Source organism: Corvus brachyrhynchos, unplaced genomic scaffold (genome assembly GCF_000691975.1).
Source record: "Corvus brachyrhynchos isolate BGI_N302 unplaced genomic scaffold, ASM69197v1 scaffold60, whole genome shotgun sequence".
Taxonomy (NCBI): domain Eukaryota; kingdom Metazoa; phylum Chordata; class Aves; order Passeriformes; family Corvidae; genus Corvus; species Corvus brachyrhynchos.
Window position 1 is genome coordinate 724716 of NW_008236767.1, and position 15704 is coordinate 740419.

At 39.8% G+C, this 15704-nt stretch overlaps 1 protein-coding gene across 1 annotated transcript in view; it reads left to right on the forward strand.

The window, feature by feature from the left end:
* Nucleotides 1-6018: 6018 nt before the first annotated feature.
* Nucleotides 6019-15704, forward strand: part of MEP1B (meprin A subunit beta) — a 32656-nt gene continuing 22970 nt past the window's right edge. The window contains exons 1-2 of the mRNA XM_017727410.1: nucleotides 6019-6109; nucleotides 8606-15334. Coding sequence (XP_017582899.1) covers nucleotides 15265-15334 — 70 coding nt within the window. The 5' untranslated portion in view covers nucleotides 6019-6109; nucleotides 8606-15264. The remainder of the gene's footprint in view (nucleotides 6110-8605; nucleotides 15335-15704) is intronic.

Here is a 15704-nt window from a genome sequence, read left to right on the forward strand (position 1 = left end):
TTCCCTACAGCAGTTCCCATAAAATTACTCTATGCATTTCCCTGCCCACTCCCTTTTCTGTCTTTTAAAGTAGTCAGTGATTAAATTGCTATGATTATATTGGTTACTAATTATTGTTTCATATTCCATATGTTTTATAAGCTCCTCTGGCTGTGCCCTTAATATGGGCTGGTGTGGGCCACAGGGGTAAATACAGTAACTAAGAAGCTTAGCACCAATAATTTCCAGAGTTCTCCAGACATGTTTACTTTTATGGCCAGGGGAGTTGGTGTTTATCAGAATGTGTTTGTGCTTGGAAAGAATCTGAAAGTCTTACCAGATAGCTTTTATTGCTTTTAAACATATTTTAAAGCTTTTACTTTGTTGTTTCTGTAGGGAGAGGATCTGCTTTTGGATTGGAGAGATTAGAATGAGGTTGAAAATTAAAAACTTTTCATGGAGACCAGGTCTTTGATGGTAAAGATACCCTGAAAACCTTGTGTTAGGGTCTCTGGTTTTGTAGGTACGGACAGAAGAGTGTGGGGTGTTTTTTTTTCCAGGGTAACTGCTGTGGCCCTAGTGCTACAGAAGGTGAGATTCATGTGACCTTAGTTGTGAGACTGATCAAACTTGAGTAGTTTCTTTTACGAATTTTTTTCTTTCATAACTCAAACCACCAGAGGGCACTGAATATATTGGGTACTTTCTGACTAAGTATTTAAGGGTGATAATTCAGTAAGCATTGTAGTCCAAAACACTATTAGATACGGAATTTCTCTCCAAATGTTTCATAAAATGTAATAAATCTTTTAAGGATTTTTGGGGGGTTAAGAGACGGGCTGGGGTCATTCCATTCTACAGAAAGAATATTTGCAACTTACTTTAAAATCTTAAAATTACAGATTTCCTTATGTTGCTTTATCATCTATGGCAAGTAAGCGGTGTTCACCCCTCGACTCTACTCCGGGAAGAATGCTCCCCTGTTCACGAGAGGACATAAAATGTAACACGTTCTCGCAAACGCCATTCCCTTGCAAGACCTTTCCTTGCCCAAGGGCGTTCTCCAGAGGCCGCTGGAGCTCGGGCGCTGTAGTGCAGGCGGGAGGCACACGGGGGCACCTGAGGACTGATGCATTCTGTGACAGTGACAGGGGCTTAGCGCTCGTTCCCGGCTGCTTGCTTTGTGAGACTGCACACAGGTCATCGCCCTCGCCAGTTCCGCCTGCCGCGGTGGTGAGGTCTGCCAGGTGCCCCGTGCAGGTGTGCTGCGTTATCCCTTCCTAGCAGTCACAGCAGTCTGGGGGTGGGACAGCCCTCTGGTATGAAGCGAGGAATTCTACCAGCTGAGGCTTATGTTGCCTCATCTGAGAAAGAACTAAGCCTCCCTGGAGTGTGCTTCTGCAGTGGCATGATAGTGGCCAGCCACAGCCACTTTAGTAGCTGCTAATCAGTGACAGTTCGTTTCACACCGTAATCTGATTCATATTTAGCGTGAAATGTGTTTGTGTAAAAACATGTCAGACATGGTTCAGATCCCTGGGAGAGGGAGGGAGGTGTAATCCCGTATGAGTAGTTATTTAATTTATAAAACACTGGTTTTTTTACACATACAAAAAAAAAAAAAAGGTTAAAGTATGTCTGAAGGGCAGGAAGGTGTGCAAGTTATACCTAAGCTTCTGCCATTTGCTTTTTAACCTTGCTTTTTAATTTACTTGTAGCTAAGCAGTATGAGGAAGCTGAGGGTCTGCTTTATTTTCTTGTTAAACTCTTAATGAAAGCAAATATGTCTCGTTTGCTCCTCTGCAAGCAGTTGGAACACTTGTATTTGATATCTGGTGTAATTTTTACCTTTTTACATTATATCCCACATGACACTTGCTAGGTTTGTAAACACTGGAGCTTCCTAACTTTAAATATTTAGGCACTCAGCTTGTAACATTCAGGATTTGATCGAGGGTCTGTTATCTTGCAGGTTTATCTGGCAATGCTTTATCTTCATTGCAGCGTTTGCCTGATCAGCCAAGGAGATAACACTGCAGTAGTGTCTCCGTTTGGGAGATTAACTGAAAAAGTGAACTTAATTTGTGCAAGATAATGCAGGAAGCTTGAGAGAGGGCAAGGAACAATCCACTATCTGAGAGTAATAGACCATCTGAGTATCCTCCTGCACTTTCACATTTGAACTATAAGCCCTGCTGTAAGTGGGATACATAATGTTCTGCAAACCAGCACTCTCATGTTATGTAATGAATTCATATCACTTGAAGCTGACACTGAAACTTGTGATCAGACAGGTTCCACCCAAATGTCAAGGAGCAATCATGAATCACCACTGTTTGCTGAGCAATATACAGATGGCAAAATTACCAAAGCATCTCTGCTGCCTTACAGAAAATTAACAAAACTATTCAAATATGAAGTTACCTACCAAAAATTCTAAAAAATCACTGTCTGTATGGAGCTAATTTGACTTGGGTTTATGGTTCTCAGTAGTTAGCAGATACTGCATTTTGAAATTAAGTTCTTCTGGCTTTGAAAAGAGCATTCTTGCGCTCCTCCACTTCCCTCATTTTTCCCAATCTCTCTGCCTGCATTACTGTCTCTTCCCAGGTTATTACAAAGCTATGTAGCTTTACAAAGAAGAGTAAAACAGGTGATGCTTCCCATCTGCATTGGATGATGCCTGATGAATGTTCCTTCTTCTGCAGCAAGGCAGGGGAAAAGCACTGCAGTATCTTTATTACTGTGCTGTTGTAGATCCCGGATGCAACAGTGCCACCAGGAAGGCAGGATGAGATGGTGCCTGTCCTGGGGAACATGCTGTCTGCTCTGGGGTGCTCTCTGTGTGTCTGGTGCTCACAAAGTAAGCTCAGCAGGAGATCCAGGCAGTCACTTGTAATAGATCTGCAGCAAGCTCCACAAGAAGTTCTGAGGTCTTTCATTTTCCTTGTTTCTACTAACAGCATGGGAGTCTGTGGGAAAAGAAGTGTAATTGACTGGCAAAAGCTCAGATTTTGCAGGTGTCTCTTATAGTTACTCAGGGCTCATTAGATATCTTAGCGCTCATAAAAGTTGTGAAACATGTTCAAGGCAAAGAATTGCAAGAAAGGAAAAAGCAAACAACCAGTTAAAAGACCTGCTCCTTCTCCTTTGCATTTAATGTTTTTATTTTTCTTCAAACTCAGAGTATGCAATCAGGATACTGGTGGATTCTACTTGCAGATCAAAATGTTAATGGAAATAACATCCTTGAATTCCACGGGCCCTTGACTGTGTCAAGAAAGGACATGCATTATTTTGGCTATCATATGTTAAGGAAACTTCTCAGTCTGACCATTCACAAGACTCTCAGGCATCTCAATCTGCAGCTTGCAAGCTGAGCTACCTTGACCAGGTGCATTCCTCAACATATATGCTCTGGTAGCTGTGGAATAAAGACATAATCTAAGACTGCCATTCTTTTTGTTGGTCTGAAAATGCACTCTGTCTATTCAAGTAAGTTGCACTATTCTTTATTAATTAATCTCCAGTAATACTCAGTTATTTGTTACTGTGGGCCTCAGTCTTGGAAGTATGACGTGGCTATATTCATAAGAAAAATTCAAGGAGTTCTGTAGGATACCACTTAAGAAAAATAAGGGGTAGGTATATTTCCTGAACACAGACAGTTAGTCAGTGATAAAGCAAGATGGTTGTCATTGTAGAGAACATGGTCACAAAAATAGATAAGGCCTGTTGAAAAGATCTTCCATGGTTAGACATGTCTTCCTGAAGACTGCCCCTATATGAATTTCTTTCTTCTCAACATGTATTAAAAAGCCCATTTTAGCTACTTACTCGGTGACACTGAATTTTCTGCCAAGAGCTTCTATCTTAAAAGTCCTGATGTTCTGTTATTAACATATTATTTATTTTTCCATTGCCTCTTGTTTTATTTTACCAGATGACTGGTTAAGGTGTCAAAACTCTGAGTTTATTTAATGAAAAAGCAGTGTGAGTTAGCATATAACTTTCATGCCTTCTCTGTTTGGTGTCACTACATGCCAATTCCCACACCTTCTAATGTTTGCTTTGGGCAACTCACTTTTTAGCCAGTCCTGAAAGCAGCAATGGTCATAACACAGAGGTTCATATAACCCTTCATCCCTCTATGTACTGTTGACAAGAAGTTGGTGTGAGCTCCCAGTAATGGCTGATACGTCTTAGAAGCAGGGATGGGGAACAGAGAGCAATTGTAGTGATTATTTCCATCTAAAGGGGAGCAGAAAAGAAGCAGAAAAGCAGAGTTTTAGGCTTTCTTCCAACATCAAGTAGTAAGACCAAAATTGTGCTATTTTTGTTGAGTTCACCATCTATGGAAAGCCCTTGTAAGGTACTATAATTAAGAAATAATGGATACAGTCTTTTAGTTTTGATCAGGATTGTATTTTTTAAGCAAGCATTATCATCATCACCATTCATATTTACCATGTTTTCGCTCACATCACAGAGCAGTATTGGTGTGTCCAAATTGAATTCCTCTGTTTCGAAACTAAGTCAGGATATGTTCTGCAGATCCCTGCCTAATGCAGTCCAGTTGTCACCACTGATCCACTTGGGATCAAATCAGAGCCAGACTAAAGCAGAGCTCTTCGAGATCTGTACAGCACAGATGCCAGGTTCTTGCCACCAGATGTTTCAATGTATGGATCTGTTCCAGTTGGTTTGAAGTAACGGTTACTGTGGGCATGGCCAGTCTAACTCAGGGATCCTTCTAAAGCACTACCATAATTGTATCAGGGACCAAAGTCGTGTCAAAGGCCCTGCCATATTTGATCCACTGTTGTGCACGTCAAGATAATGAAGAAAAAACAATGAAGAAAACCTTATTGTTTAACTGGTGGGAATTTGACCCTTAAGAGAAACAACGTATTGGTCACTCAATGGGAACTTAACCTGTGAAAGAACAATGTACAGTGGAGCTGTTGTTAGCATGGAGGTGGTATCATGAGCCATTATGGCCTCATCTCACACTCTGGCCAAGTGTGAGGTGATGTTGTAACTGGAAAACTTCCACTGCAAGAGGAGGAGATATGAGGTGTGGTTCTGGGGTGGAGGGGCTGAAAAGGACAAGATGCACGCCATTTCGATCCAGGGGATGCCCTGAAGGTGCAGTGCCTGCTGCCCCTCCCGCCTGAGCACCATGCTCCATCTCCTGCTCAGCGGCTTTTCCAAGAATCCAGGGGTCAGTATGTATTATTTGCTCCTGCTTCTAATAAAAACAAATCTGCTTTGCAATCACAGTTGCGTTTCAGTTTTTTTTGTGCACGGGTGTCCTCCAGAACCAGTAACATTAATGGCGATGAGGATGGAATGCCCAGAGCACAAAAAAGGACACAAAAACCTGACAGGGCTTGGGCAGTGCAGTGTATGGTTGCACCAAGAGAGTGAAACATGTAACTGTACTGAGACATGCTGTTCCATGTGCGTGTGGCATATGGGAGGTCAAAATTTAGTCTGGGTACCCAGTTGCGTGCAGGAACTTAATAATGTTTTTCTGTGTCCGAAGTGTAATCAGTGTTGTACACTTGTTGTTGTGCAGTGTGGATATTGTGAACATAGCTCAAGTACATTTCAGATTCTGTTAGGAAGAACTCCTAGTCCTTTGTGTTTGTGGTGTTGCTGGACGATACTACTAGAACAGAGTTATCACCCTTGCTATTTTTGTTGTCGTTACCACATCCTTATGCAAGTGCATTGGTAAAGAGGTTTCATAAAAAGGAGCCTCGGGCCATGGCTCCGCCAGTGGAGCAACCAGGGTGGACAAAGGAACCATGGAGCACATTGTGGGACAAGCTAGAAACCTGTACAAGTATTGGGCCCAAACCATGGGATGTTAAAGGTCCCATGGGAATGTTGAAATATTGGGGAGAGTTTGTGCAAACTCCTCAAAAACACTCTAAAGAGCAGCTTATTCATGCTGGAAGCATGGCTGAATGTCTGTTATTTGCATACAAAGTTGCAGTTGAAAAGAATACAGAGCTGAAAACAATCAAGACAAGGACATGGAACAGATGAGTGCTAATATAATGTTGCAAAGGCAAGCGTTTGTAGCTGCTGCTGCCACACTGCAATCTGAGATCTCAGTTAGGTGTGTAAGTAAAGTTAAGTTGTAAATTATAAATTAGGTTAAATGCTGTTAAGTGTTATTCCTCTCTTAAATGGTTACAGTTAAGGTATAATTTAAGCTTAAATTGTAAGTTAAGTTGGGTATAAGTTGCGCTGTTCCTTTGTTAAATTTTTAAGTATAAGTTAAGTTTAAGTACTGTTGAATGCTGTTAAGCTTTTAAGCCATATTCCTTTTTATCCTTGCCTCACTGTTCTTTTGTCACACAGACACAGAGATCCTGGTTCATTTCTGTTTTGATTGCCTGGATTTTATTTGGTTTTGTTGTTGCTTGTTTTTCCTTGGTGTGCCTCAACTGTTCTGTAAGTAGTAGAGTGAATCTTGTAAACAAACTTTGTTGTGCTGTCCCTTAATATCAAATCTAGTTTTGCTGATACCCTTGCTGAGGATTTTTTAAGAAATCTCAAACTCTCGTTCGTAACCTTGGGTGCAAGAGATTCAAAGAAATTCTTGGTGCTAAGCCCAAATTCTCTTAAGGAGAATGCATTTAAAACTAATCCACAGGACACTAATTTGTTAGCCATGGCTACTTCAGGGATGTAGTATTAAATACCACACAGAAAATACTTAACCAGGGTCTGAGCATCCATGGTATACCTTGTGAGATTGTGTACAGTGAATGAAGGAGGAAGGGATGAAAGCAGCAATTTTTACTGGGGATGCTGCCACTCTGATGTGAAATCCCTGTTTGTTACCCTGAGAAATAGATGGATTAAGACTGCTCCCCCTGCATATAAAAATGTGATAATGACCCTTTTGATTAACGAAACAGGAAATCCTCTGGATGAGATAATTGAAAAAATACGGCAGCTCAGTAACCTTGGGGAGTGGAACCCCGGGGAAGTGCTGGTAATCGAAAAAATCAACCTATTGGGCTTTTGACACCACACAGTGGCTACATGCCAGAATTAAGATTCTAGGAAGAGATGCAGAAATCCAAGCAACTATTAATGATTTGTTATGAACAAGTGTTTTTTATGTTTTGCTTTCATCCCTGCATTAGTAGCAAGTGGATTTGTAGTGTTAAATTCTGTATAAACACAGCACAAGAGCGGCCTTACACATTGCTATTTTTCATGTGTTTTTTCAATCAAAATGTAGCATGTAACTTGTGTTTCAGTCTTCTGGAGTGAAGATTTCATTATATAAATCTTAAATTATGTTCTGCAAGTTCTCAAGTAGGACAGAAAAGAATGTAAGTTTATTTGCAATGGTGTTGGGGAATTATGCTAAGCAGAACCTACAGAGTGCAGGCTGGTCTGTGCTGTCTTTTGGGAAGAGTTGTTAGCAAGCTATCCACAGAGCTGCCCTCGTGCTTTGATGTGAACAGAGCAATTTCCTTCAAAGGAAAACTGGAGAGCAAGGTAGCCAGGTGACCTCTACCTGGGAGATTGACAAGGAGCTAAGCACAAAGTGAACCTGTCCACTGAGGTCCTGGTGTGAGGTAGTTCATCTGCTGAAAGATATGATGTCGTACTGAGTATTGTGGGATACAGAGCAGAATACCCTGCTCCTACAGCAGTTTCCTGGAGTTGTTAGTTCTTCTAATGTAGATCACCAAGTTTTATCAGGTCTGAAAATTATAACCTTTGCTGTTTTCATAGCCTTGATCATAAGCCTATCCACAAGGAAAAGAAGGCTCAGAGCAGCACAAGAAACTTAAAAAACATTTTCCATAGCTTGAGCTAACATTTTAATAATATTGCTTTACTTATAATCCTCACTTTTAAATAATTTTTGTACGTCTTCTGTTTTTGTGATTTGTAGTATTATACTGAACTGCCTTCACTATTGATTTAAAACAAAACTCAGTTCATATTTCTCACCATTGTTGAATAAAACTATTGTTATGGAATTTATCTTTCCTTTCCTTCACAGTGTATGCCAATGTTGAAACAACACTCGCTATTGTCCCTACTAACTGTACTTTGCTTATCGTTGTGGGATGGTTTTGGGCTGGATGCCTTTGGATAAAACTAAAATCCTCCTAATTAAAAGCCTCTTTGTGTAGAGGAAGGGTGAGAAAAGCAGAGGAGTTTCCAGATGTATATTAGTTTGTTTTTAAAATTGATTTTACCTTTGTTTCAGAGGAGTTCTTCTATAGTTGCACTGTTTTGAACAGTAGGAAAATTAACATCCACTCACTTTAGGCATTAGGAACACCACTCCTTCTACTCGTATTCTCCCCAGTGGAACTATTGGGTCAATTTTCTTTTGGATTATGCCCTCCCTATCTATTCAAGGTCCTTTTCAGGTGCCAAGGTACAGTATCAATCCCCCATGGAACCTGGTGCTATGGCTACTGAGGTGATAGCAGCAGAAGCAAAGCAGGTTACTGTCACCATTCCAGGGGAATGGCACTGGTGCAGAGTACCTGCTAAACACTTACATAGGTGGGAGTAGCAGGTGGGAGTGGGAGAAGCAAGGGGGAGGTAACTCTTCTTCTGTTTGCTTTGACAGGGTACCTCAGACTCATACCCCTGGAACAAAACATCTGGGTGACCCTGGCTAAAGTGACCAGACCTTATGATGCCTTAGCACTGCTGTGCCCCAGAACCCATTCATGACACGTCTGATCAGCGTCCCTCTCACTGCCCGTGAGCTGCAACAGCTGTTTAACAGCACCTGGGCATCTGTGGCCTGTCTGGCTACCAGAGTATGGCAACAACTGTCTCACCTTGGGAAATCCCCTGCTTTACCCCCACAGGAGTTGCAGATTTTAGGCACCTTGAATGCAGATAGTTGTACCACCTTTAAACTTATTAGCACAAGAAATAGCCCTAGAACTCGGTGGGTCAATGCCACAATACCATGGTATTAAAATACTTCACACTGGTATAATTCAACCACAGTACAGCTAGCCCTGAGTTTTAGTACACATATGTAACTCCCACAGGGTATCTTCTTAATCTGCAGGGACCAAGCCTAGGCCAGAGTGCCAATGGCAATTAAAGGTAGTCCATGCTCCTTAAGAAAACTAACCCTCTTATCTCCAAATATAACTAATTCAGTATAGATCCAACAAAACTGAACTCACCACCGTCATACTCAGAGCATACATGCTTTTACTCCTGACTACAGAGATACAGCTAAATTCTAGAACACTGCCAAGACAATCACTGCCTCTTCATGGTTCCTGAGGTTCCAAGTGCACAAGCCCTCATGAGCCTGAATAGACTTAGTTGTTGGTTAGCAAAGTTTAGCAATACTACCAACACAGCTATATCTGATTTGTTAATTGATGTAGACAGCATTAAACATGCTATGATACAGAACTGAGCAGCAATTGATTTTTTGCTTTTAACGTATGAGCATGGGTGTGAAGATTTTGGTAAATTATGTTGTATAAACTTAAGTGACCATTCTAAATCTGTCCATGCACAACTAGAGAAATTATGGGCACTTACTCAACACCTTGTAGAAGACACAAATTGGAATCCATTTGCTGGATGAACATGGGGTTGGAATTGGTTAAAACAGGGATTAGTATTACTTATTGGGTTTCTATGTATTCTTTGTTGTATTCCTTGTTTAGTGTTGTTGATCCAGCATGTTGCAGTGCACTGTTGTTCGTATGGTGGAATATCGATGTGTTCCAACCGCAGAGCACATGGTGGCATGTGTAAAGGACTGAAGTTGTGTCTAAGGCCCTGCCATATTTGATCCACTGTTGTGCACGTCGACAAGATAATGAAGAAAAGACAATGAAGAAAACCTTATTGTTTAACTGGTGGGAATTTGACCCTTAAGAGAAACAACATATTGGGAACTTAACCTGTGAAAGAAGAACAATATACAATGGAGCTGTTGTTAGCATGGAGGTGGTATCATGAGCCATTATGGCCTCATCTCACACTCTGGCCAAGTGTGAGGTGATGTTGTAACTGGAAAACTTCCACTGCAAGAGGAGGAGATATGAGGTGTGGTTCTGGGGTGGAGGGGCTGAAAAGGACAAGATGCACGCCATTTCGATCCAGGGGATGCCCTGAAGGTGCAGTGCCTGCCGCCCCTCCCGCGTGAGCACCATGCTCCATCTCCTTCTCCTGCTCAGCGGCTTTTCCAAGAATCCAGGGGTCAGTATGTATTACTTGCTCCTGCTTCTAATAAAAACAAATCTGCTCTGCAATCACAGTTGCATTTCAGGTTTTTTTGTGCACGGGCGTCCTCCAGAACCAGTAACAATAATCTCCCAGCAGCTGAAGATGACAACATACAGAATTCAAGGGCTGCTGAACTTGTGGAAGAGATCTAGACAAAAGAGCTTTTTGACCTGCCGAACATCACTGATTTGAACACAGTTGACACCGTCAACATTGGTGAGTAGGGGATTATAATATTTAGTTGCTTTCATAGAAATAGACCCTAGCATTATAAGAACAATAACATCTACAACTGCTACTTCTCAACGCATCAGGAATGAAACAAGTATGGATCTAAGCAGCTATAAATGTCTTAGTTGTCCTCATTACTCAGGATCTTTCTTTCTTACCAGCTCTGATACTTAAAATAGAATGCAACATGTTATTAATTTTGATATAATAATTTGTGAGTCTGAATTTACAATACAAAATCTAAATGCCATTCTTAATTTTTGTATTGGTCTATACAAGTAGTTGGTCTGGGAAAGTAAAAGGTTACTAAAGCCTGACCATACAATTACCACAAGTACCTGCAGTTTAAGCAGAAGAAGCAACTGTGGCAATTCAGCATTCACTGGCAGCTAGGAAGTAGAAGAGATGGTTAAAGTTGAAAGAAATACCCAAGAGTCACAGACAGTGGTGATAGTACAACAGTACAGACATTTAAAAAATTAATTTGTATGGAAACTTTAAGTAATCCAGAAGGATGCCATTATTTAAGCTAGTAATAAATGCAGTGTCTCACATATATCAACAATAGAAATAGCTTTGCATTTTCCAAAAGCAGGATACTGAAATTATGTTGCTGACAGATTATTTTTATGTACACACATTTGTCATTTTCACTTTCTGTCAAAAAATGCAAAATTATTAATATATTAATGTCTTGCCAAGAGTCTTGCTAGTTTTCTGTTGTTGAAAAGGTTTTAGTGTCAGCTTTATTCTCTGAATCACAAAATGATTGAGGTGGGAAGGCACCTCTGGCGATCTCCTAGTTCAATTTCCCTGCAGTCGTGCTGCAGGGTTACCTGCAGCTGGTCACTCGGATCTGTCTGGTTGTGTTTTGATTGTCATCAAGGAGAGAGACTCCACAACTTCTCTGGGCAACTTGTTCCAGTGCTTAAAAACACTTAAAATAATAAAAAAAAATTTCTTAAATTTAGATGGAATTTCCTATGTTTCAGTGTGTGTATTTCCCCTGTATTTCCTTTTTCTTGTTTCCATTTCATCCTGTATTTCAATTCTTCTCCAATGCTTTTTCTCACAGCAGTTCTTAAAAATAGTTAAATTATTTCTGTTAGTTATTATAATACAGTAATGATGGACTTACTTGGCAATGATGTGCTTACTTGACAAGAAAAAAGTAGGTAAGGCAGGTGAGTTAATCGTTGTTGAGAGGACAAAGGTTTTGATTTATGATATTTACTGTCTTAAATACCAAGTTGGTGTAAAATTCTGTCCATACAACTGCTGACTGGAGAACAACATGGGCTTGTTTTCTGTGCCTGGGCTTCTAACTTGTCTTCTTCTTCAGGTGGTCTGGAGTCTGGTAAGAAAACAAAGAATATATATTCTTTATATGACTGAGTAAGTAGTGCATCTTAAGATGAGCTTGAGAGGAAAACATTTAATTCTTGTTTTGCAAAATCAATATAATTCTTTTGTTGTTAGTTTAGTTAGTTTAGTATTGCTATTTTTCATAAGCCTGGCTATATATGGAAAGAGATTATCTTGTGTTCCCCATCTAAGCAAAATATCCACTATTAAAGTTGCCAGAACAGCAAGTCTGGGGTTCGAACCAAAAACTGATATTTATTTCAATTGTCCATATCTGAATGGATTTTTTTTTTCTTTGCTATAGTACAATATAATTGATATTGAAATTTATGCCTTTTTAGCCAGTGGATATACTTGGAAATGACTGCTCCCTGTTCCTCCAATCCAGCTGAAATATTTCAAGTCAAAAAGTAACAGTTGAGATTTTGTGTTACCTGTCTTTTGTAGTGAAATGTAGCATTTTGCTCATGTTGGGAGGCCTTGTTGTAGAGGTCAGGAACTTTCGGTGATGCACAATATAATTAGTTCAGAGAACAAAAGCCAAAAGGTTCTTGGAAGTTTGTTTCAGCTGTTCATATCTTCAGGGCAATCTACAGAGTAAGGTATTACTTTTTATGGCACTATCTGAGTGCAATAACCTTATCTAAGTTATGCAACTTAGCTATCTGTGGCAGCCTATCTTCTTCCTCTCCACTAACACATGCTCATCCATCTCCCGAAGTTAAGCGTTCAGCCTCACATTCCTAACTTTCCCACAGTCCTCCTGTATCCCCCACCACCCCAATCCCATCCTTCCCTACTATTTCCACTACCTGTGCCTCTGCCCCAACCTTTTGGAAACTCAAATCTCAGCCTTGTGTAGATTCCACTGCAGGCTTCGTTAAAGCCTATAGTAGGTGATGCAGGGTGCTACTAACATCCAGAAGTTATCTCACTTCAAACTGATCCCTAATAACTAGGTCTTGTGTGGGAGAGGGGCTTCTGACCTCCAGGGCTAATTATTTCATTTCCATGCATTTTGTGGCCAGGAAGAGCTAATTTCAAATTTCTGGATGCCAATGCTAAAATAATATAGTCTGGAGAAAACACTGGTAAGTTAGGGTGTCTCATCCAAACTAGATGAGTATATTCCATCTGAATACATGTCCAAGCTAGGTGAGGTGGATCATCTTCTGGAGATACCAGGGCCTCATGGTGGTGCCATAGATTTTCTAGATACATAAGAATTATTCATTTGTTTCTTCACTGATTACTGAGTGAGTCCCTTTTCCTAATTTTTACATGATTACAATAGGATTGATGTCTCCCACCTCTCCAAGATGCACTTGAATTATTTGTATGTTAAATGTGCTCACAAGCCATGGTTTAACCAACTGTTACAATGTCTTAATTCACATGTTGTCCATGTCCAAAATTAGGCACTGATATTAGAAATGATCAGAAATTTGTGTGTGTGTAGATTTAAAAACAGCATTGGTTAGACTAAATTAGATTTCTCTTTGGAACACCTCAGATAACACAACTTTCCTCTGCATGAGACTATGAGCTGTGAATTTGTTGTGTATTTACAATACTTTCACAGACTAGAAATGCATCATGTAGTTTGTCAGGCTGGTATTGAGACCAAAGTCACTGGTTTATAATGTCTAAGCAGCATGAGAGAACAACAGCTAACAGGCCACGAGAAGCTTCAGTTACACACTAGGCAGTACAGGATTTGAAAAATATAAAAGTTAAAACCTAAGGCATCATGTGAATGAGTAATACTTGCATACGGAGATGCTCCTTTTGAAACAGAGTATTTTGCTGTTGACATTCACAGGACTAAAGACCTAGTTTTGTTTGGAACACAGTGGAAAGAAGTGATGGAAGGCATTCCTTCAGTATAAAACATTCAGCAGCAGTTTTCAGACACTGAGGACCAGCCTGGATTTCACTGAGTTGCTGAACTTGGTGTTGTTCAGTCATGGACTCATGTTTTGATCTGTGCACCAAAAGTACCACTGTACTTAGCTACTGATTTCAGTTTGTGAGCTTTTTCTGCTGCTAAAGGAATTTTTCCAGGAGTCGGCCAGTTTGTACCGTTAGCACAGTTCTATTTTCTTATTAGTAGGTATGAGTATATTGTAGTTTATAGTTATTGGAACTGCAGAAACCTTTTACTCACCATTAATGATTATAAGGGCATTCAGTATATATGGATGTGATTCTTCTCCTCCATCAATAATCTGTAACATAAAATGCAATAATGTGATTTTAATTTTTTAATATTTCAAGCTTTACTTGTAATTTTTTTTTTTCACAGAAATCTGTGTGAGTGGGAGTTTAAAAGCAAATGAAGTCTTCAAAACGTGTGTTGCACACTTTGCCCATGTACTTGCAGTTTCTTTTACAAGCTGCACTTTAATTTCAAAACTTGAATATGTAGATACTGTTTTATGCACAGTGATAATGAATTGTCATATGCAGTGATAACAAAGTGTAATGGTACAATATATGTGCAATAAAACTTCAACATGTAGGAGGAGTCTATTGACATTTCAAATCTATGGACGATCTGTCTGAACAAGATATCTGCAGTTATTAAACTGCATGTGTATATGGTTGTGGGGTTTTTCCCTAAAGTCCCCGTCCTTATTTCTCATGTATCAATGTAAACCTGAATGATAGCAGTTAATTTTAAAATGTGAGATCAATATCAATCCTTCAGCATTTGCATCTGCCAAACTCTGGAACCAGTTTTTCAATGGAGTCGGTCACTTTCCCACAATGATACTGGGTTTTTAAGAGTCACCCATCTTAAAATCTGACAAATTTTGAAAACATCCAAAATGCAGAGTGTTGAAACACTCTATTTCAGAAGAAATTCGGTCAGGAAACAGATTCTACTCAGTGTTTTCTGTAATCGACCCTTCAAGGTCAAAATCCTGCCTTTAGACTGGGCAAGGACATATGTGGGTGGTAGTTTTCATTTAAAAAAAAAAAAAAAGGAAGCAGAAGAAGTTGATTAAAAACTTTGCCTGCTTAGATAAGAGTTAGATATTAAGCGTTTGCCTGTGCCAGCTGATACCAATTAGGAATTATCTCTCTTGTAGCCTTCACTTGGTTTGGCAAAAATTATTTTCCTCTATTAGGCAATTGGATTAAATGATCAAAATCTGACAAAAACTGTGAAGCAACACCCTGAGTTAATTGTAGTTCAGGTGAATCAAAATCATAAGACGAGATTTCTGGCCTTTTTATTTACAATATTTTTACTGCCATTTGCTGAGGTTTTAAAAAGACAGTGATTTCAGATTAAAACTTAATCTCTCATTATGAAGATAAAATAGGTCATTCTGACAATTTCAAAGCTTTCTTTCCAAACCTCGAAATTTCATGGGAAGTAGGATTTTTTTTTCTGTCTTTGGTTAAAATTTTTATATGAAGTCAGTTCTAGGGCTCACAGTTGTTTCTCTCAAAATTGTTCCCATCATTATGTGTCAAAACTCGGGTCTAGAAGAACATGTGCATTTGAATCTGTCTTGAATATTCTGGCAATACTGTTGTCTTACACATCATACACGTGTTAGAAATTACCACAATTAATATTCCTAGGGACTGCATTGCCTTGATTTTTGCTGTTCGTCAGCATTCTGATCTTGTGTTGTTCATTGCTTCTAGTGGAAGTTGCAGATGTTTATCACACTGGAAAAAGAAGTCCTACATGCAAAGCTGCATGTACAGAAAATAAATTACTTATATGGAGGAAGAAAAACCGGGCAAATGTAGTAATGTAGGTTTTGGGGGTTTCTGGGGTCCAGTCGGGACGGCCGGACGTAGACGGTAACGGATGGGGACGAGAGATCTCTATAAGGAGGGGG